At 38.4% G+C, this 23,606-nt stretch overlaps 1 protein-coding gene across 7 annotated transcripts in view; it reads left to right on the top strand.

Moving 5' to 3' along the window:
• Positions 1-22,168, top strand: part of si:dkey-178k16.1 (protein 4.1) — a 58,966-nt gene extending 36,798 nt beyond the window's left edge. Inside the window, exons 5-23 of one of the 7 annotated variants that reach the window (XM_058763967.1) lie at positions 981-1,023; positions 1,111-1,186; positions 2,459-2,677; positions 3,259-3,346; positions 4,948-5,100; positions 6,126-6,223; positions 7,733-7,908; positions 8,798-8,994; positions 9,478-9,516; positions 11,155-11,190; positions 11,787-11,939; positions 12,564-13,796; positions 15,639-16,028; positions 16,424-16,669; positions 16,858-16,917; positions 17,111-17,197; positions 17,296-17,376; positions 19,557-19,673; positions 20,028-22,168. In XM_058763967.1, coding sequence (XP_058619950.1) covers positions 981-1,023; positions 1,111-1,186; positions 2,459-2,677; positions 3,259-3,346; positions 4,948-5,100; positions 6,126-6,223; positions 7,733-7,908; positions 8,798-8,994; positions 9,478-9,516; positions 11,155-11,190; positions 11,787-11,939; positions 12,564-13,796; positions 15,639-16,028; positions 16,424-16,669; positions 16,858-16,917; positions 17,111-17,197; positions 17,296-17,376; positions 19,557-19,673; positions 20,028-20,033 — 3,498 coding nt within the window. In that variant the 3' untranslated portion in view covers positions 20,034-22,168. Of the gene's footprint in view, positions 1-980; positions 1,024-1,110; positions 1,187-2,458; positions 2,678-3,258; positions 3,347-4,947; positions 5,113-6,125; positions 6,224-7,732; positions 7,909-8,797; positions 8,995-9,477; positions 9,517-11,154; positions 11,191-11,786; positions 11,940-12,563; positions 13,797-14,974; positions 15,026-15,638; positions 16,029-16,423; positions 16,670-16,857; positions 16,918-17,014; positions 17,198-17,295; positions 17,377-19,556; positions 19,674-20,027 lie in introns of those variants that run through there. The other 6 variants (XM_058763966.1, XM_058763970.1, XM_058763971.1 and 3 more) reach the window with 6 other exon arrangements.
• Positions 22,169-23,606: the final 1,438 nt, after the last annotated feature.

Below are 23,606 nucleotides of genomic sequence, written 5' to 3'. Positions count from 1 at the left end.
TCATTTGTAAGTGAAGGGATACAACAGGGATGTTGCTCAGTTAACAAGAGCATCCTTTTGTTGTCCATCTATTCCCATGCACTACCACGCCCTCTCTATATAAAAATACACATAATTGGGTTGAGATAATGGGGCTCTGAATCCTAGTGACTGGGACTGTTGGAGGTAGGGTTTGACTGATGGAAATGCTCTGAGGATCTCCCCAGTCCTAGTTTAGCCATAAGGACCCTGCTTGCACCACCACGGCCGTCCCAGTCTAGTTCCACTTAGCTCTTTTTCCCAGCTGAGGCTCCTTTGCCTGCTGCTATGATCAGCGGGATTGTTCCCAGGCCAACAAATCTGATCACACTGCAGTTTGAAAGGTGAATGATTTCTATTTGAAAACCACATGTGCCAAGCATGGGAAGCGAGACCTGCAGAGAGCTCAAGGTTGGTTAGAAACACTTGTAAAGACAGTAACAGATCCAGAAACAGAAATGGGCCATTTTTCAAATGTAATGGAGAAGATTTATGTTAAAGTATGAAGACATTTGCAGGCCGGGTGGGCAGATAAAAATAACCAGGCTTTCAGTGGAAATATCTTTGCTTTGACTTGTCTGTACAGCAAAGGAAAGCGATTTCTGAGACAATTTCACTCCCGGTCCTATATTTTACATGTATCAGTGGTCATTTATGAAAGCTGGTACTGTGAGATGTGAATAAGGCAGTGCTTTTCATCTCCTCTGGACCGAGGTGAGCTGGCATTAAACGTTTTCATGTGTCACCAGGCTTTGGGTGACCTTACTGGAGTGCGGTGTGCCGGAGATGACATTTATCTACTCTTTTAGTGCTCCTGTGGCTGCAGAATATTAATGCACTGACCATTTTACAGAATATGTATGAGGTGATTGCCCCTGCCGTGGAGGAGACGGTGCTGAAACTGCGGCATTTGCTTATCAATGTGTCCTGGCTGATAGAGGAATTTTTGTTCTCTTTTTCAGAATTGGCTGGATCCTTCAAAAGAAATCAAGAAACAAATCCGTGGTAAGTGTTGGAAAATAAGACACTTCAGCTTTGTAACCTTGGTTGCTTGAATCTGATGAAAGTGAGTTTGTGTCTGATTGTTTTTAGTGGGTCCCTGGCATTTCTCCTTTGCTGTCAAATTCTATCCTCCTGATCCGTCTCAGCTGATTGAAGACATCACACGGTGAGTGCGTTGTTCAAACGTGTTAAAGCTGAAATGTGTAATTTCTGTGCCACTACCATCAAAAATAAAGACTGTCTACAAATAAGTTTGTCAAACACTCTTACTGTCTGGCACTGGTCAGCAAACCAAATGAATGAATGCTATTGGTTGAGCCAGTGTTGCCATGCCGGCTGGTCATGATGTTTTGATAGTGACACTATTTGAGGAAATGGAACCAGAACTTATAGCTGTCATCTGCATATTAAAGGGATCGTTCCCCCCAAAATGACAGTTCTGTCATCACCCTCGACTTGTTTCAAACCTGTGTGAATTATTCTTTCAGCTGTTAAACACAAAAGAAGATATTTTGAGGAATACTGGTAATCAATCAGTTGATGGTATACAGCCAATGAGTTTCATAGTATGGAAAAAAACAATATTGAAGTCAATGGCTACCGTCAACTGTTTGATTACCAACATTCTTCAAAATATCTTCTTTTGTGTTGAGCAGAAAAATATACTTTAGAAACAGAAAAAGAAAATTTAGGTTTGGAACAACATGAGGATGAGTAGATGGTTTTTGGGTGAACGACCATGACTAAGTTTGGACCAAACATTTCAATTAAATTCAATTCATCTTGTGGTCCTACATAGGACAAGCCATTGTGAGAATGGATGGGTTATCTTTTATAACAATTGAATAATTATAATTAATAACATTGATAATAAAAATAATGTAGAATTATATATAAACCATATATGAAAGCTAAAAATTATTATAATAATTACAAAAATAAGTTGTCCTTAAAGTTTAAAAAATATTTAATTTCCATGGTTAATTATTTATACACATTACATATTAGACTTGCAAGACTAATACACATTAATCACTTAGCACTTTTGTTATATACAAAATATAGTGCTACTTGTTAACTCATGCTACATGCACAACCATGTTCTGCATGTCATAACTCATTGTATCTTTCTTTATATTTATATTTCTTTATAGATATATGCCCTGTGTTCTATACATGGTCCGGTGATCTAAAATCTGAACCGTGCAATCCAAGTACAATCAAACTTGTCACTTTGACCAAATGTTGCTTCAGATTGGTCGTCCCTTCAGTATAACATGGTCATGTTGCATGAAAACAAACTCCAAAAGCCCCCGGTCATGTGGTGATTAATCAAAATGTTATTCTGTTTTGGTTTAATTTATCATATGTATATGATATATATACTAATGTAATTAGCAATGTAATTTAAATTGATTTACTAACTTTGGTTGGGCAGGTATTACCTGTGTCTGCAGCTGAGGGAGGACATACTGTCAGGTCGTTTGCCCTGCTCGTTCGTCACTCATGCTCTGCTGGGCTCGTACGCCGTTCAGGCCGAGCTGGGAGACTATGACCCAGAGGAACATGGGCCAGACTACATCAGCGAGTTCCGCTTCGCCCCCAATCAGACCCGTGAGCTGGAGGAGAGGGTGATGGAGCTGCACCGCACCTACAGGTGAGACCAGCTGACCCGCATAGGGAGCAGTGATTACCAGAGCTGTCAATTAATGAAGACTTTTAGTCATATTAATTACATGATATGCTGATTAATTAAATGAATCCTAATTTATCAGAGTTTGCTTAGCAAGTCCCCCAAATTAAGATAACCTTAATTCATTACATTATTATGACAGAAGATAAAAGCTTTGAATAGACTTTAGAATCTTTATTAGTTAATGTATTTTTTTAAAATATCCTGACCCAGTTCAGTCAGTTTTGCAGTTGAGTTTGTCAGTCTGTCCAAATCTGGGCTCAAAATACCAAATTTAAATTTCTCAGACGGTAAGAAAAAATCCTTAATGCATAATTTACTTACGGATCATGGGGCATGATTAATGGCACTCATTGTTTATCACTTAATAATAATAAATGTACACAAAATATTAAATTACACTAAATTAACACACTGAATTGATAGCTCTAGTAATTACAGATACGGATAACAAGCAGTACAACAATCAAATAGCTCAAATATTCTGCAACATATGTTTTTATACAAACTGTTTATTTAATTATTCTCAAAATGATGACCTTCAGGGGCATGAGTCCTGCAGAGGCTGAAATCAACTTCCTGGAAAACGCCAAGAAACTCTCCATGTATGGCGTTGATCTCCATCATGCTAAGGTATGGTGGTGTTATTTATTTTTTTAAGTTGTACTGCTAGCATAGAAGTGTCTACGTTGTACATGGAATATTATGAACTGTATGTTTGGTGCACAGGTGATTCTAGTCCTTGTTTAGGATGGCTTCAGCCCACTGTCTTACATCTCAGCCCCCATAAAAATAATGCTGGGTTTCTGCAGGCCTTAAAAAGGCTTAATTCATTCTTCCACAATTTAAGGCCTTATCCACCTTATTCCTGGAGAGCCTACTGCGTTTTGAATTATGGGTGGCAATTCAGGTTTGGGGAACTTCCATTCAAAAAGACTGAAACTAATCATTTCAAATGAAATCTGTTGATTTTCCTTCATGTTTTATTTTCAGACATCAGAACAATGTAACGCTTGGTATTTTAACGTGACATGTTATAACAAGAATATCTATGGCAAGAGTTCGTTTCAGTCGCTGCATTCTTTTCTTTTTTGCTTTGCATTCCGCTGTAATAGAACAACATAAACTGCACATTTGTGGTTTGTTCTCCTGATTTAATTTATAATATATATCCCATTAATCACTGGAATGCTCGAATAATCTCTAGTTTTTCTCCTCAAATCCTCACGTCTCTTTCCAGGTTTGTTTGTTTTTACAGGTAAATACAATTTATTTTCTGTCAAAATGATGGAAATCACTTTAAAATAGTATTATACAATGTTTAAGTTAATGAACATTTTTGATTAAGGCAATGTATGTTACAAAATACAGATATATTACTACAGTGACAATTCACCCGTCCGTTATTGCTGTGGAAAGAATCACACGAAAGCGAACCTTTCACAGATTGTTTACTGCTAAATGGAAGTTAATTTTGCATGCTTTGTAAAAAATGAATATCTATCTTAGTGTTTTCATTTTCCAATACAAATAATCTATACATCCTTAAATCTGGATACATTAATGTATTGAGAAATTGAACAAAATTAAGTGAGTTTTTGGTTAAAGCAAGAACAAATACAGTATCTGTCAGGGGGCGGTAAAAACTTTTGAAAATATATTGATGTACTGTAGGCCCTTTTCTTGTCACTTAAATGTCTTAAATTTACCTTCATGAAACCTGCAGAAACCCTGATGTTACAATTTTTGCACATTTTAAAATAGGACAATGGACTCATACATGCATAAACAAAAACAATGAGAAAAAAAGTGATTTACCAGTCTAACATTTGAAACACACACCAGGCCAGAAATAGCATTTGTATTAGTTTTATTACCAAGTAACAACATTTTGATTGGACACACACCCTTTGCAAATGGGAAGACACTTGTGTCAAAAAAGTCTTTTCTCCTGTCTTTAAAGTAGATTATTTACTTTGCCACCTCAATTTGGCATGGTTATACAGTTATTTGTATTTTATTTTTTGGATTTAACAATGTTTTCCCTGCGGTGCACAACCCCATTAGAAGAGACCTGTGATCCAATTGTGCAATTTTACAGGCTCAGACCCCTTAGGAAGAAATCCTGGAATCACCCCTGGTTTGAAAGACTAAAACTGAAATGTGAATGCAAACCTGAGCATCTGAATGTGTCTCTGTGTGTGTGTGTGTGTGTGTGTGTGTGTGTCTTAAAGGACTCTGAAGGCATTGACATCATGCTGGGGGTGTGTGCCAGTGGCCTGTTGATCTATAGAGACCGGCTGCGTATCAACCGGTTCGCCTGGCCCAAGATCCTCAAAATATCTTACAAGAGAAGCAACTTCTACATCAAAATCCGACCTGGAGAGGTAGAGAAAAAGGTCTTTTGAGATTTTCCAGGTTTTTCTTGTTAGATTTCGCTCGTAGATGCATGTTGAAGCATTAGCTAGATAAGGATGCCGTATACTGAGACTAATGCTGTGGGCGAGAAAATGGGCGGATAATCTACATGATGTGGTTTTATTAGAAAAGAATGAGATGTTTTTGAATCACTATTCAGGATTTCAAATTACCCAGTGCTCTGAAGACTGATGGAGGTGTTCTTCCACCGTTTTTCACAAAGAAACAAAATATTATAAAGTACATTTCTAATTACGCCACTTAAAAAATGCCTTTAATTATGTCTCAACAAACACTAGTTATATTGTTTGAGGTTCTGCTCTTTAGTGGTTGTTAGCTTGCTGAGTGCGGAAAAGATGAGGGTTTTAAAACATTAGGCTGAGCTGTGAAAATTTTTTGCCTAGTGGGCACAGAGACAGAGAGAAGCAGAAAATGAGTAGAGATGGGGTGAGGAGAGAATTCAATCCGGAGAGAGGGAAGAAAGCAAGCAAAATAAGTTGCAGAGGTCTTTATTAAGTGTTAAGGATTCTGCAGTCTGCATTTATGGGGTTATTTCTTTGATTTTCCTCTCACAATGGGATTCTCGTCTTTGTCTAGCACAAAAGCATGGCGTTTCTTTGACTCTGCCCATTTTGTGTGAGGGTCAGATATGAATGTTAAACAATATCTCAATGCCTTTATTTGAGATTCTTCACTGTTCTGTATCTTATCAACACAACAGGCTCCATTCTGTGGACTTTGAGCTTTTAGATATTAACATTTACTCTCATTCTTATGCAGTTTCTCTGCAGCATTCTTTAGAAATTCTGGTTACGTTCTGTTTGGATAAATAAAGGCATGCAGAATTGTGCCCTGTCGGTTGATTTGAGCTGTAGCAGCACACAGATTTTACACCTCGTCAAATCTCCTGTCAAGTAACACGTTACCACTCTGCTTTCCCTTCACACCCCCCACTTCCTCCCCATCACATGCCCACACTCCCCTGCACCCCCAGTACGAGCAGTTTGAGAGCACCATTGGCTTCAAGCTGCCCAACCACCGTGCCTCTAAGCGCTTGTGGAAGGTCTGCATTGAACATCACACATTTTTCAGGTAGGCGCTCACTGTCCTACAACAACTCCTGCCACAAAACTGGGCACAGTCTTTTTTAAATGTGAGAATGCAGGAGTTTTGGTCTTGTTTGTTTCTTTGTGCTTCCATTAACAGAGTTGGAGTCTCAAAATGTGGGCCTTAACCTACTGTATGCCTCATTATTTGGTGCCATGGTTTAAATCTGAAAACCTCTGGATATGGGGCTTGGTTTATAGTCTGAGATAAAACCATATTCTTTTTGTCTTTATAATTAATTTTCTTGTGTAATTATATGTTTTTTAGCTAATTTCCATTTGATCTTTTAATGTATTTAATTTTTTTCCCCCTCTTTTTAAATTCCATTACATTAAAACTTAATTCTTGGAAAAACAGATCTTGGTCTTTATGAGTTAGTTTTAATCTTAGGGAGTCTGGATTTGGTTTTGGGTGTTGTTAGGGGATCTAGTCTTTGTCTTGGAGTTTCTAGTTTTGATTCCAACTCTGTTCATAGAGTTGTGCGGGTATGACATCAGAACCCAGAAGTCTGATTCGCCGCTGGTTCTTTCAAGATTTTCTTATGGGGTTTATAATGTTTTTTTTTTAAAGCTATGAGTAAATAAAGTTTGTGGTAACTCGATAAAGCTGGCTGCACACAAGACGATTTTCAAATCTTAACCGATTTTAAAACCATGGGAGACCACAGACATGGGAGACATTTTCAACCGATTTTTAGCCTTATAATCCTCTGAACACGCACATTAGACGATTCGACCAGACCGCGAGACCACACACTTGATGACACACAGTGACACGAGATCTCACTGACACTCGCGAGATCAAACGTGACTAGAGAAGAAAAACAAATAGAGGACAATCAACGTTGCCAGCTTGCTCTCCCGCCGTGTATTCTGTTTCACAGTGAAAAATAAAGTATAAAAAAAGAATATGGGTGATGTATTTCTGCTTTCGTGTCATGTTTGTGGCTGTCAAGTTTCAGCTATAGAAGCACGCAACATCTGGTATGTGACGCTTGCTCGCTCTCATTGGCTATTGCGGGTATCACGTCAGCACTGGAGCAGAGAAACAATCGTAATGACACCACACAATAGAGGATATTTTGGACAAAAAATAATTTGCGACAAGCCTCAAATCAGGCCACACCCCCTGATCGTTCGGGGGAGCAAATTAGGCTTAAAATCAGCCTTAAAATCTTCTAGTGTGTGGCCAGCCTAAGACAGGTTGAGGTGTGAGTGTGTGCAGTTACGTTGTAGAATAAAACACCAAAGTATCGCCAAGTTATGTTTATCACAGGCTTTATTTTATTCATAAATTGAAAAACCCCATTATAAAACCTCACAGGACAATTTTGAGGGACCAAATGGTTCTGACGTCATACCTGCACCACTCTATTTAGAAGTGCTGACAGACTTCACTTGGGCTTAAACAATTATATTAATGTTCAATCCACTCTCATTCTGTTGCATTTGGTCACGTTTTCTTCTTGCATCATTTCTGTTTTTTCTGCTACAGGTTGGTCTCTCCTGAGCCTCCTCCCAAAGGTTTTCTTGTGATTGGCTCGAAGTTCCGCTACAGTGGGCGGACCCAAGCCCAGACTCGCCAAGCCAGTGCTTTGATTGACAGGCCAGCTCCTCAATTTGAACGATCAATTAGCAGGAGGTACCTGCTGTCCCGCAGCATAGATGGAGGTAAGTGTTTCTCTGATATCATCACAAAATACATTAATTGCCCAAATCATACTTCAGTTTGCACCTCTCTATTAGTTTTGATTTACAAATTTGCAAACCTATAATGTAAAACGTTATACTTTCAAAATGTGACTTCAAAAAGTGACAGCTTTCACATTCTCCTGCTAATATTCTCTGTTCACAATGCTTGTAAAGTAAATTTGTGTTTACTACAGTGGGATCTGGAAGTCATAATACCAAAAAATGCTTCTAGAATTGCAGACTTCTAGAATACAGACTTTTCATTACAAATTATAAACAGCTGGAGTGAAGCAATAAACTGAATTGAAGAATAAACATGATAATAAACAAATAAACATTTGATTTGTCTCCCTTTTGCTTTAATAACAGCAGCCCTCAAACTGCATGAACTCCACATATTTGAGAATGATTCAAAGAACATCTATTGCTTCAATGGAAAGAAGAACATGGAAAAGAAATAGGACAAGAAAAGTTAGTTTATTTCCAGTTTTAAATGAGATTTGTCCTAGATGGCCCTAAATTTTAGATTTGTGGTCTGTGTTATTTCAATAGGATTGTGAGTTTCATGTGAGGGTAAAATAGATCCCCATGCAGATTTCGCTCATGCTCAAGTTGGTCACACAAATTTGCTGTTCTTCACACATTGCTAAACTATTGACAATAGACAATGATTTTTTGACCTTGAATTTTAGCTAATGTGACCACACTTTTCACTTTTGGACCCGACTGTATACTGTATTTGTCAGGTCATCTGCTTGAGACTTTCCTTTTAGATTTGAAGGTGACAGTGGAGGAATAAGCTACCACATCTGAGATGTCTACGCTGCTTAGGTTTCTTACCCTACATGATTTGTTTCTTCTCTTTCAGAGTCTGCTTTAGGGGACACTATGGACCGTCTCTCCCAGCACACCTCCAGCGAGCCTGTGCCTAGTCTTCCTAGAGATGAGCTGGACCAGGACTACCTGGAGCCCAGTCTGGATCAGGACCTGGACCAAGATCATGAACAAGCTGAAGACCAGCGATTTGAAAGTGACTCCACTCCATCTAAGACTGTGGAGCTCAAGGTTCTGTGCACACAACAGTGTTTAGTGTCAGCTTCTTCATTTAGTTTTCTAATAAGTATTCTATGGAAAAGAAGCAGGTTTAGGATCATACCATCTTTGCGTTATGGGTGGCGATATGTAACTGTTCTTCCAACCAGAATTAAACAACTAGTTGCAAGAATTCCAATCACATTGTTTAACTAACACTTCCCTTGCCGTCCCGTCTGATTAAAACGGTCTCCCTCTCCAAAACCTTGTCCTAACTTTGCCTTTCTTTTCTGCACCTGACTTAATCTTAAATATATTTCTATGGCTGCCTGTTTTGTTGACACTCTTCTGAATCTAACTTTCCAACCTCTCTACAAATCTGCCTCTACACTCACCTTCCTCTCCCTGTTTGCTAATTTCCTAATTTTAATTCAGATTCTGCTCTGTTCTTCCTGCTTCTAACCCTTCACTGCTGTCCTCTAACTATCGCTTCTTTCTTCATCATCTTGCGGACAGAGGGAGGAGGCAGGCTCTCCTGTAGACTCTAAGACGGAGGTATTTTTAGCGTGATTTATCTATCTGTGTGTCTAATTGTCTGTCTGTCATTGTCTCAATTGCACTCTAAATCTGCGTACACACTGCTAGCATGGCTTTAGAATGCCTCGAAAAAATAGCAACGTGATTGCTATGTTGTTAGCCACATGGCAGATCATGTAATTTTCCAGCCTTCATGGCTTTTCTTGAGATCCAGATGAGACCATTGTTCATAGCTAGATCATATAATGGCTATTTGTTAAGTATTTAAAAGAGAACTGTGATAGATAATGTACTTTGATTGGCTTAGTTTTTTTGTTCCGCTTAAGTCAATATGAAATCACTGCTGATACTGTATTTCCTTAATACACATTCCTGGTCTTATTGTGTGCGATTCATCAGTGCACATTATTCCAAAAAAAAAAAAAAAAAAAAAATGCTTTAATCGTAAACCAAAATGTAAAATGTAACTTCATCAGCTTCATTACTTTCCTTTTTGTTACTCAGGCTGTACTAGTGCAGAAAATAGCTATTTAGGCTACTGTTGTACAGAATGGAGGCTTTCAAAAAACTAACCAGTAGTTTATGCAATAATGCAAAGCATGTAACATTATATTAATTAAGATTAATATAGGTTATAGATGTAATAATTAGTAACAAACAATACTTGCGCTTACAAATAACACTTAAAAAGGGACACATTTACATCCTCTCCACAATCCAGTGTTTTTCCTCATTGAATATGCTGTTTCATTCCCAAATATACAGAACATAACAGATTTAAAAAGGGTGGGATTGCCATTTCACGTTGACTTTAAGAAATATATTGGGTCTTGTTCACTAACTGTATGTACACAGGAACCAGATGAGTTATATATAATATTAGAAATGGATTAAGTAACTGTACAAAGTGCTATTGTATTAAGTATTATAACTGCATACAGTGCAATATGTGTTTTATAATCAAACACTTGATTTAAGTTGAACATATTTATGCATGTAGGCACCTGTTGTGAATTTGGCTGAAATTTTGCACTTTTTGTGAACATAAAAGTACAATATTTTTGGTGAATGAGACCCAATTTTTCCCATCTGTTTTCATAAATTGAAGGATCACTGTACAAACTCTTTCTTAAGTAGGGAGGAGCTCAGGGACATTCAGCAGAGCTGACGTTTTGCCATACTGCCAGATTAGTCTTGTCTTAGCACCATGTTGACTTATACTACTTGCAGAATAGCCCATGTATTGATTTGTGCTGGAAAGGTTTTGCAGAGTTTAAGTATGTCATTGGTGTATCGTTTATCCATGCTCACAGATAATTTCCAGAACATGCCAGTCTGCACCTCATAAGACATGTATGATGAAAAGAAAGCTCAGGAGATTTGTGTCACTGAATTTGATACAGTATGCCATGTTGCTCCATGTAACTAAGACGACTCTAAACCTGTGTATCTAAGGCAGTGACACAACCTCGTTCACTCTCTGTACTTCCATGGCTGACATCAACGTCTGTATGAGAGTTCCTCTCTCTGTTTGGCTGCCTGCTTTATGAATTCAACCATGCTCTGCCTCTCTGTCTCCACTACCTCACTTTGCCTCTGCCTCCGTTCCTTGGCTTGCACCACCATCCCCCTCCCCCCACCACCCCTTTATCCCAGTCGGACCAGGACTTGGCCCCACGTCCTAAACAGGAGGTACTATTTCTCATCGATCAACTGCCTGAGCTGTCACTCTCTGTAACTACACGTGTTGCAGTTTCTCTTTCTTTCTGTAATTGTTTTCTAGAGGAAGTAACAGAAAACTGAGCCAAGATGGCAGTTCATCCGACATCTGTTACCAACACCAGCATGTTTCATGTTTTATGTGCTGCTTTGTTGTCCTAAATGTTGATGATGTAGTGATTCATAAAGAACAGGGCTCAAATCATATAGACAGATGTTTGTCATAATCTATAGGCATTACAATATTTATTGTACACAGCACGTTAGAGTATTAGACTAAAATGATGTTGTGTCTAAAATGCTCTCTTGAAAAGAAGAATGTACAGTCTAAAGTAATGGAACAGATCATTTTATTCATATTGGTTTATTGAGTTTTCTATTATTTCAACATGCTTATTCATGCGTTTCAAGAACAGAACATGTGCCTGATGTTTGCATTTGCGTACTTATTATGTACTTACCACGGTTAGATAAACATTTGTAAACAGCTGTGCTGGTCTCCAGAAAGCCCTCACTTAAGTAATTGCTGAAGGTAAGTGGTTCTACCGATTGACCTGTTTGTTTTATAGCAGTTCCTGGATAAACCAGAGGATGTCTTGCAGAAACATCAAGCCAGCATCAATGAGCTGAAAAGAGCGCTGAGAGAGCCCAACAGCAAACTGGTCCACAGAGAGAAACGTCTCTCTGGAGCCTCGTCTGGTAGCACTCCGGAGAAAAAATCTGTGAGTAATTGGTACCTGCAAGGAATCGTATTGTGCGGTGCCTTTTTAAAAAGCAAAATGCTATATAATTAGTGTTATTTTGGTCTGATACTGCTTTAAGATTCCTGTTGAGGATTATTCAGATGTATGTCAGTACCGGTCTCGGATTTAGTGTGCCGAATGCTTGATTTGTTATTCATGCACTCTTTTTTTTGTGACTAATCTCTCTTTAAGTGGATGCTGTTGAACCATTTCATGTCATGCCTCTGGTCAAGTGCGAGCAGCAATTTTGATCTTTAATAGAATCTGGCTGGAGTGGTTTATTTGAACACAGCATGAATGCATTTTCTTTAATTAGTGTTATAAAGACAATGATATTGCTCGATAATAAAAGCAAATGACATTTTAAGTACTTATGTACATGAATGTCTCCCTTTTGTTTAACTTCAAAACATCCATCCAACTTTGTACATAAAATTCAACTTGATAACATGATTTTTTCCTCCTCAGATCAATAAACTGTTATCTTGCATCATACGATTTTTCTCAGATTCATATTGCAAATATATGCGCTATACAAATTACAGTAGAGGGTGTTGTTGGCACTGACAGGCCATTGAAACTCTTCACTCTATTGATATATAGGCCTCAGAGGATTCCCTATTGATTGAGAAGCAAGATGGTTGTCAAAGAGACCTGCCCCTCAGTAAAAAAGACGAAAAGAGCAGGAGTCCTAGAGTAGCTTCATTAGCCACTGGATTCAACAGAGAGACAGAAGACAAAATGAGAGGGAAAACCATCACCACACACAGTGACATAAGAGAAAAACAAAGTGTAGCAAAAAGGACCTCAACAGAAACCGTCCTATCGCCAGAGAAGCCCCTGAGAAATCGTGCTAAAAGCCCTGCTTTAAGGTACAACCATTTCCAGGGTGCCGGTTCTTTGGAGGAGAAAGTATATGATAATGGGCACCCTCAGGACAGATATTTGTCAGAGAATGTCATTCATACAAATGGATGCGATGAATATGCAACAGAGAGACTCTGGGGCGATAAAAAGTACATGGGAGTAACCAATAGAGAAGACAACGACTTGGCAAGGTATGTAGAGAGAAGCTTCGGAGAGGCTTCTCCCAATGCAGCCATGGACAAATATATGAGAGATCGATATAATGAAAACCAGTGGGAGAGGCAATCCTGTGAAACAGAATCAGAAAACACCAGAGCAACCTTACAGAAGCAAACATCTAAACCGGATTCAAAGGGTAAAGGCTCAACAATCCAGAGACACGATTCTACTGCAAGCGACACATCACAGTCTGAGGTGAAACGAATCGTTCCACTGAAGCCTGAGAGGTCAAAGAAGTTAAAAGGCAATAAAGGAGCCAAGCTGCAAGGACAACTGAGTGAGAAAAGCATTTCAAAATCATTTGATGAAAGTGAAGGGACCAAGTCTAAGGAGGAGCAAGTTGGCTTTGAGAATGCCGTGGACAGCTTGTCGCAGTCCAGAAATTCTGCAGCTTTAGAAAGCACTGGAACTTTTGCCAAGCAAGACTGGGCGAGTAATTGTCACAATAGGGAAGTCAGAGAATATAGCTGTCAGTCTCTCCAAGACAGGCCCCAATTAAGGGATCTCAAGAACAATGCAGACCACAGACTTAGTATCGAACAAGATCAGTTTCTTTTTGATGATCCATTGTTTATGTTTGACTTTCCTACCAATTCAACATTTCCAGCATTTGACCAGATTCCCCCCTTATACCCACCTGTAAAATCCCAGAGGGCAAGAGATACACGTACCAAACCTATCACCAAAAGTGATTCTGGCAACAGTCTTCACAAGAGCTCCACAATGGAATCTTCCAAGAGGAAACCAGTGGTAACAACTGCTTGATAATCTGCTTGTCACTCACAGGAACTAAAGCATCGCATGAAACGGCACATCCATATCTATAGTTTTACATAATGCACATGCCAGTAAACATAAGCAACCTGTTTCTGAGGAGAGTTGAGTAGAACAGTCAGTTTTTGTGTAATCGTAGCTTTGGCTGATAGAAGTTTGAGGTACTATAACCGCTGTCTGATTGGATGAGGACGTGCCACTTCCTTTTCCTCTCCTTCCTCTGCACAGCTCAACATCTGCTTGCGCATTTGAGAAACACTTAGGATCTTCCACATAATCTCCATTGCTTAAGCTTCAGGCTTCCGTTCCACTAACTTTCCACCTGATGTGCGGTCTTTCCTTCCAACATTCTTTCTCTTGTTCCCTATTACCAGGCATGTAGGTAATGGTTGTTGCAAGGAATCAAAGGCCTGTGCACCATATTGTTATGCTAAAATGCCATTTTTGCAAACAAAAGGGCTTCTGCAAGACTTTCAAAAATGGCCATGGTATTGTTCATAAGAAGGGCTCTGAAAGTTGATTTAACAAGGAACGGTTTTAGCTGTCATTTAGAATATAATATGCCCAGCTTCATTATTAAGGATTTTGAATTTCCTCTTTGACTTGGCTAGAAAAAAAAAAAAAAAAAAAAAAATTGGTCAATTTATTTCACAACAAACTGCAGGGAACCTTGAGGGATTTCTTTTTTTTTTTTTTATGCAAAAGCCCACGGAGCTGCAATTTCAATAGACACCAGTTGTTGTCAAAACAGATACTACCGTATTTCATTCAACATTGAAACTGAAAGAAATTAAAAAAACAAAAAATGAAACTTGGACTAGAAGAGCCTGAGGAATAACCATGCAAAATGATGTCTAATATAGATAATGTTCTGATTGATTAAAAGGCTCTTTAGTGGTACTTAGTGCAAAATTGCACCCGGCTGCCATAATATATTTTAACTTTCAATTGTTGTGGTGCAATATGCTGTACGCTCTAGTTTACACTGTTGAAGACTCTTTGTCTACATTTGTATCTGTGTCAGTCAGTGTATTCGGTCAGTTATATAAATGTCTGGTTGTTGCAGAGCCTAGTCTGGGCTCCTTCCCTGTTATCTCAAATTTCAGTGCACTAACTTTGCATTGCTCTTCCTATTATTTCATCTCATATTCCAGGAGCCCCTTCCCACTCCAGCAATTCATGCGGAGCCTCAGGAGGAAGCCCAGGTGCCTCATTTTTCCACTCATCTTAGCTACTGCTACCTCCTTGCTAACCCAGAAGCTTTGACTTTCACATTTTTGTACACATAAGCACTTATATCTGCCTTCTGTCTTCTGCTCCCATCATCACAGCATGAATTAATTGCATGATCCAAATCATCCTACACAACAATCCTACACAGAAATGTCATTGGATGCATCCACCACATGCACTGATTCCTTGGCACAGTTTAGGAAGTTGCCACACTTAGCATGAATTTAACATGAAGTTGTAAAAATGGCTAAACACTGAAATTGCTGTGGAGAAATAATATATGACCTAAACATACAGACTTGCAGTACTCAACCCTTGGGTGAAAATTTTCTATCAGTATATTACTGTCTCAGTTTTTCCTCAGAGACATGTAACACTTCTGACATTTCAGTTAGCCTTTTGAGTTGAACTAACCCCTGCATCCCTACTAGATTCTTTAACCATCAGTCACCACAATGTTGTCTCATTCTTGTCTTGTGAAGAAGATGTAACATCCATTACACTGCCTTGTTTTACCTGTTTGTCAGTCAACATTTGCAACATAGCTGGTTCCTTGCACCAAGACCTATTTTTCTGCTTCTTCAGAGAGAGCCCTGGGAGAGACGTTTAGGATCGGTGTCAGAAGATGACCCTGACCCAGACACTCTGTACCTGAAGGAGACCCACCTGGGCATTGAGCGCAAATGCTCGAGTATCACTGTTAGCTCAACGTCCAGCCTGGAGGCTGAGGTGGACTTCACTGTGCTCATGGACTTCCAAACGGGTATCGAGGAATTTTCTAGAGGCATGACTGAGCTGGGGGAGAAAGACTTCTCACCTGAGTTTGGCCTCTCTGACCGTCCCACCCATCCAGCCTTTATACTGGGAGCAGATCCTATCTACTTTCCAGAGGACAGACCTGTAGAAGAACCAAGGCCCGTAGAGAAACCAAAGCCTGTTGTAGAACAGAAGCCACCGGAGGAACGTAAACCAGAGGTAGACGAGCGTCCTATCTCTTTCAGCAAAGTGGCTGGCTCACCCAATCACTGGTCAGAGTAAATGTGTAAATGTGCTGATGGATGCAGTCACATCCCATTTTTTCTCACATTCTACAGGGCATCAGAGCAAAGCATGAAATTACATTGGAATTTGAGTTCATGATTGATGCTAATTCCATTCCATTTGATGCTGCCCTCCATAGTTCAGTCAGTCAGTTCAGGTTTGGTTTCTTTTGATTTCAGAATTTTGTTATGTTTTTCATTGCTTCTTATTCTTTTCTTTTGAACCATGACTCACCTTATGCTGCCAAGTTCATTTGATTGGCACTGTGTTTCTTAAATCTCATGATCATTCCCAGGTTTCAACTTAATCTGTTTCATTTCTTTCCCAAGCCTTTTGTACCTAAGAAAGCTCCTCGGTCAGTAAAAGCTGCCCAAGCCCTGAGAAAAGACTCTACAGAACAAGCTAATACCCAGTCGATGAGACGGGAGAGCTCTGATTCACCCCCAATCCATCCTCTCAGCAGAGAGAGCAGTGAAATCATTGCCTCCCAAGCTCTGAGGAAGACCGAGGTCAAGATCGAGACACAACCCAATGGCTCCGAGGTCACCACGACCATAATGGAGATTGCAGACCCGGTAAAGACCTTTTAGCTCATCATATGTACTTTTCTGGTGATATGTCACTGTACGATAGGTAGAGGAACATGCTCTGAAGACTGTAATTATGTCAATTATCATCAATTACATAAGTGAGAGTAATTACCTTCTTTTATTACTTACATGCACTGTAATGGATCTTGTAACTTCTCTGTTTGCTGTCTTAGGACCATGGCATCAGCAGTATGGGAGAGGCCGCATACTCTATGACAGAGAAAATCTCTCCTGTAAGTATTTTCATCTGGTGAACTTGAGTTTCCAAACCTCCTTCTGTCTTTGCTTCTGCTCTGTCATCTTGTCTGTTGCTTTTATTTCCAACTTTAGTTCCAGAGTTGGCTTCAGATGGCTATTTGTGAGGTATAACACTACCTTATTGATTTCTTGTTTTGATAAGTGTTTATTCATTATATTCTTGAACAGGTGAACCTGGGATCATTAGCTAGAGATGGTTCTCCTCTAATTGTGACTGAAAATGTAACATCAGCCACTACAACTCATGTTACTAAGGTATCTGAAAAAAAAATATCTTCTGGTAGCTTCTTTTTTTAGGAAAGGCCTTCTTGGAGGGTTGAAAATGTACATTTATATGTGTTTCTGTTTTGTAGACGGTGAAGGGAGGCTACTCGGAGACAAGAATTGAAAAAAGGATTATCATTACTGGTGATGATGATGTTGATCAAGATCAGGTAGGTGCAGAAGGAACTAGGATCATTTTTTGGATCAGCAAAAAAAAAGAAAAAAAAGTTTGCTTTTCATTTATTACTAAAAGCATACTTTAAGTACTTCTATACCCCAGCAGAAACTACTTGCTTAACTACTAAAGTCAGTAATATAACAAGAACAATTGCACAAATTCCAAGCATAGATGTACAGCCTACAACATAAAATTATAGGCTATATAAAGACAGTAACAGTAGTATTCAGGTGCAGAAATGTAATAATTAAGTGTAAAACAACACAATAATGCTTACTGCTTAAGTTAAATACAGATTAATCTTTGTTAAAGCTGTGGTGTTGTTTGATTAGTAGACAAGACAGAAGTAGGTATTTGTAGGCTGCTGTCTCTTTACGACTAAATGTACAAACCTAAATACTGACACACATTTATTTTTTTCTTAGTTAGCTGTATACGTTAACTTAAGACATGGACATAACCTACTTTATGCCATGGTCTGTCTGAATACTCCATTCTGATTGGCTGGCGGGTGTTGATTAAATTCGTTGAACCGCACAGGTAGTTCCAGGTCAGTTTAATCACGTTCTATATCAGTGCGCTTCCTATAAACATTGGTAACCATAGTAACATACAGTTACAGTTGAATAGTAATACAGACGAAGATGAACGTCATTTTTATCGTTCCGGTCAAATATTGCAGCACAAATATTATTAACATCTTTAGTGTGTGAATGCTGGGAAATGACCATGGCATAAACGGGACAATCAACGGCTAGCTGTGCATTAATTATCCCTTACCAGAATACTTGCCAAATCGGGTATTTTCACATAACTTTGTGTGTTATGTATCCATCCGTTGAGGCGTTGTCTGAAATGCAGTTTGCAAATGATAACTTTCAGTCTATACTGAAATTTGAATTTAACAGTTAATCTGCGAATCACACGTGTGCCGAACCGTGGGGACTAGTCCGTACGGATCACAGATCATCTACGATCCGTTGCACCCCTACTACACACACCTGAGTCCGATGCGTATTAATTTATTATTAATAATGATTTTGTTTTCCTCTCTCTTCTTAAAAAGAGAAAAAGAAAAAGGAAATATTGGTTCCATGCAATCCTGAGATAGTTTAGAGAGGAAAGAGAGTTCCACCCCAAGAAGCTGCGGGATTATGCCAGGCGATTCAAAGTTTACTTCAGGATGTCAGTGGCTCAGTTTGATGCTTTGCTAGCAATATTGGAGCCACATATTAAAAAGATGACCAATCCATGAACTCAGTGTGCAAGGACCTATACAGTGCTTTGTGCTGCGAGATGAAGTGGATCAACTTGTCAGATGCCATTCTGGATTTTGGCGTCCGCTTGTACCGTGGCTCTGAATTGTCAAAACACCTCCCAAAATGCTTGCCATGGATGCGAAAAATGCAGAAGATCGAACCCGATCTGAATTTTTTATGACAGACGGAAGTTTCGGAGGCAGTGTGTAAACGTGATTGACACAACGTGAGGTCGTACTAATTTTTTAACGGGTGAAAATTTCGGACTCAATTGTGCAAGGACCTTAAGGCATTAATATGTGCAAAACAGCCAATATGATATTAATATGCATGGTAATAAGTAACTAGTTCATAGTGAGAGTTGGTTCTTAAAATAAAGTCTCTTTTTTATTTAATTTTATATTTTAATATTTTATTAAAAAATATTGTCATTTGTGTTAGGAAGATGAACATAGGTCTTACAGGGTTGGAATGACAAGAGGCTGAGGAACTGACCATGAAATGGTTATTTTTTCATGGAATATTGCAGTGTTTACTTTAAATGATTTATCTATGAACATCATTATTTTTTAATGAAAAATACCCCCAAAAATATTAACTTCACCTCTCCTCGCAACAAAATCTCTTGAAAATCTCTGATGACGGTGTGAGTAATTCCTACCCTCCAGAAATTTGTCAATCATGTGAGATTACAGTAATTAGCAAAACTGATTCTTGACGGACAAAATCAACATCATCATACATTTTTCTTGTTATAGAAGCCATTTCAAAATATGTCACAATAGGAAAGAAAATACATTTTTTGTTTCAAGCTGCCCTTCAAGTGCAAATTAATTAGTCGGAAAGCATATTACTAATTCATTAGCTGCAAGTTTCTCTCATTTAACTTGAGAAATAAATTACTTTTTCACAGGCGCTTGCCATGGCAATAAAAGAAGCCAAGCAACAGCACCCTGACATGTTGGTAACCAAGGCTGTAGTTGTCAGGGAAACAGAATCTTCCACTCAAGATCCACATGAGGAATCGAAGGTATTTGTCACCGCTAGCCCCTGCATGCACAATTAATCCATCCATTTCGAAAATGCATATTATTGTTTCACTTCGGTCTTTATCTGTCATATTGAGCCTGCTGGTGTATAGCAGTTTGACACGGGTGTAATGACATGTCAAAACCAGTTCAGTCAGCGCTGTGTGTTAACTCTAGGTGGACGGCGCTGACAAACACACTATTTCATTTTACTGCAAACCGTGCAGTTATCAAAAATCTATGGCAAGCCTTATTGTGTTCCATCTTACAACAGCAATCACTTATTGGCAATGAAGTGGATCTTCTAATAAACGGTTGCGTTACATGATCTGTTTATTTGTTTTTCTCTCCATTAGTCCTGATCTCCTCAGTTCTCAGGACTTCCAACAGGAAGCAACTGTTCCTCAATGACTGCCAGTGGGTCGCCAACATCTACAGACCTCTTATTCTAAGCTTCTAGCTTCCACTTACATACACGACACTAACATTTACACATGCACACAAACACATGCTGCCTCCCAGATGTCGGAACCTATTCCTTCTCATGTAATTTCTATTTCGTGTCTACATTCGCTGTGGTAACATGGACATACTGGTTCAGGAGGCACACGGTCTCCTTGGCTGAGGACCGCTGGGGAAGGACAGACTCAGCATCACATCGATCAGACGATTTAGCCGCCATTGTAGTCTCTTGCTTTTTCTTCACGAATGTGAAAACTAACCAAGCGTACTATCGACAGCCCGATGCTAACATCAAGCATGAGGCATGGGGCTTTTTGATGAACATTGCTGAAGATTTAGCTTAGTGGAGTGACAGTAGTGTCTATTGAGTAGTTTTTTCTAGGGTTCATTGAGATATAACACAGAAGATCTTTTTGCAAATACTGAAGTGTAGGGAAAAGCCTAGCTAGCATACATACAGTATCAACAAAGTTATGTTGCTGTTAAATTCTGAACCTCATCTGCATGTGGCAAAGCAGGGTTTAAAATGTTTTCACATACAACCAACTAACTAAAACTGGTTCAGTGTCCTTACAAACCGTAAAGGAAAATGAGACAGACTGTATTAATGTATGATTGCCAAACCCTTTGATGGTCCTCTGAAAAGTATTTCTTTCTATATTAGACATAATATGGAGATAGTGGACTTGTGCATTGTTCCAGAATTTTGATTCACTGATGTATTTTTTCTAAATTCTATGTCTAGAATTTTTTTTGTTTATTTGTTTTATTTCAGAAGCCCTTACAAATACTTATAGAGTATTGATATCACAAACAGAGAAAAATTAAAAGCGCCAATTTTTAGTCCAAACATTTCAAGGTGCCAGAAGTAAACAAGCTTTAGTTTTTAGATTCAAAATATCCCCAAATATGACATTGTTTTGAAATGCACGATACAAAAAGTAAGACATTTGCTTGTTGAATGCTGTATTTCATCTACACATATTGTTAAACTGTGAAAAAGTCCAAAGAAACCAAACCTAATTTGAGTTCAGTACATGCTTACACACTTATATAATTAATCAATGTGTTATGTGCATGTGAATTTACACCATAAACATTTGAACAAAGTTCAATTTATTAGGATTGCAGAAAACAATTTATAATTTTTTCCAAAAAGGCAATATTTAACAAATTCCCTACTGCTCTATATGTTTGAGACTTCTGTGATTTATTTGTTTATTTTTACAACGTTCCTTCCCACACAATGCTGTGCCAACGAACTAATGATTTTTAAACAGTTAAAACGGTTCTGATTTGTTAGATATGAGACCTTTTTATGTGTAAATGTCATGAGCCTGTGGTTTTCAGTGAAGCGTGACCCTTGAGCCATGATTCTCTTTACAAACGTTCCTCTGTGAAAGCAGTAGAGATCCTGAATGAGACAGGACATATATGTGTTCTAGTATTGAATGGATGAATGAGCTTCGAATTGTGTGTATTGCCAAATTAAAAACTTTATATTAGGATGAAAGAAGGCCAGGATAGCTCTTAATAACCTTTGCTAACACGGTAAAGGCTTGTTGTTGTGTAACTAATGCATTTGTTCAGGACTGTGCACTATGTGAAAAAAAAATAAAATAAAAAAAAAACACTACACAACCTGCAGGTATCAGAAGGGAACTTTGTATACATCATACTTCCAACATGTACAGTTACTGATTTTTGAGGACATGGGAGCTGTTCTTGAATATAAAGAAAAGAAGTGCCATGCAAAGGTTGATAGTTGGATTCCTAATCAACCACAGCATTCTTTCGCCAGCCCATTTGCTAAGCCTATGTCAGAGTTAAATAAATGTCCTTGTTTACGCTGTACATGTTGCATTTAAGATTTGAACTTTGAGGGAAAAAAGTTAAGCTTAGAAAAGTACGTTTAGCATCAATTCCCCTGAGATTCCACCTGCAGACACTTCTGTTTACAATGCTATCCTCTACTTTCTACTGCTTGGTTTTGTGTGTTTGCTGTACAGTGTTCGAAATAAATAAGATCCATCCATGTGGTCAAGTTTGCTATTTGTTGCATCTGAGTTAAACATTACATTGCTGTAAATTGTGTGTTATTATCCAACAACACTAGGAGCGCGAGTATTTTCCATTTTGTTTAAGAAATATTGTTAGTTCTGTCGCACTGCCCTCTCGTGGTCTGCTGAGGAACATAGGCTAAATATGTAGGCCTACATTATCTCTAATTTCATAACACTTCTGATTTTAAGCACAATTAAGGGAGAACATTTGTTCCCAGACATATTAACAAACAATGAGTTGTCATCAATAATCATCATTTATCGTCAGGATTGACCCAGTAAAACTTGCCAAAAGGTAAGGTGTAATAAACAAATGAAATGGTCACCAAACGGCTAAATTTGCTGCTGTATTCCAAACTTTGCCACTTACATGATTGATGCAGAATCGAAGACAGTTTTTCTGAGGGGAGGGTTGTCCAGTTTTACGTCAAGGTTTTTTTTAATAATATTATCAACTCAAAATGCTGGCAGAGTGGGTGCTTTTGCTCGTTTGCCGTTTTTCCCGCTTCTGATTCCTGCGCTTCAAGACACCTGGGTGCGCGCAGATGCAAACAAGAAAACACCCAAACAACGAGTTACGTTTTTCTTTGGTAGGACACTTTTTCTTTTTCTTTTTTATAAATCAAACCTTTTAAACTTATATAACGAAAAACATTAAGCTAAATCTAAAGGTTACCATACCACTTTAGTTGGAAGCACACAAACATATGACTTAAGAGCTTGTAATCTTTTCTGGCATTATCCTATCTGGCTGTTAACAGCAATTTAATAATTGGTGTTTAAAGGAGTAGTCAGTATAAAATACAGGGTAAAGGTGCACCCTGACCGACAATTGTCTTGGACATTTTTATGACAACTAAAGCAAACATTTTTCAGAAAGTGAAAATGTTGATGAAAGGGCAAGTGATGACTAAGAAGTCTTTGCATAGGCAAGGTTTGTAAGAATGCCCATCACACTAGTCTTACTAAAAGTGTTTAAGTGTTATGGCTACACTTTTGGGTAAGTCAAAGTTATTTTCTGTGTTAACTGAGAGCATACCATAAATTACCTATATAAAATATATAAAATTCTATTAAAGAAGTCTGGCAAATATACATAAATAAAATAAAATGCATGCACAGATGCGCTATTCCAAAAATGATCAATATTATGCATTTAGAAAATGGGCAGGATGAATTTATTTCATGCTGACTTGCTTTTTCACTTTCTAAAGTATTCCAGCCAGATGCCTGTTTTTGTAGTTAGCCAGAGCTATGTTTAAAATTTTCAGTATTTTAATAATTAAATTAGGCATGTGAAGCTCATTCTCAAAAAAGTAATCAGAAGGCCTTTGACCTTCTCACCCTTTGCACCACTCATGAATTTGCATCCCTGATGGTATAAAATTTGCATTCTATAACAGTAGAAAT

The sequence above is a fragment of the Onychostoma macrolepis genome, chromosome 23, assembly GCF_012432095.1.
Source record: "Onychostoma macrolepis isolate SWU-2019 chromosome 23, ASM1243209v1, whole genome shotgun sequence".
Classification (NCBI taxonomy): Eukaryota; Metazoa; Chordata; class Actinopteri; order Cypriniformes; family Cyprinidae; genus Onychostoma; species Onychostoma macrolepis.
Note: the sequence above shows the minus strand (reverse complement) of the source record. Positions and strands in the feature narration are given on the sequence as shown.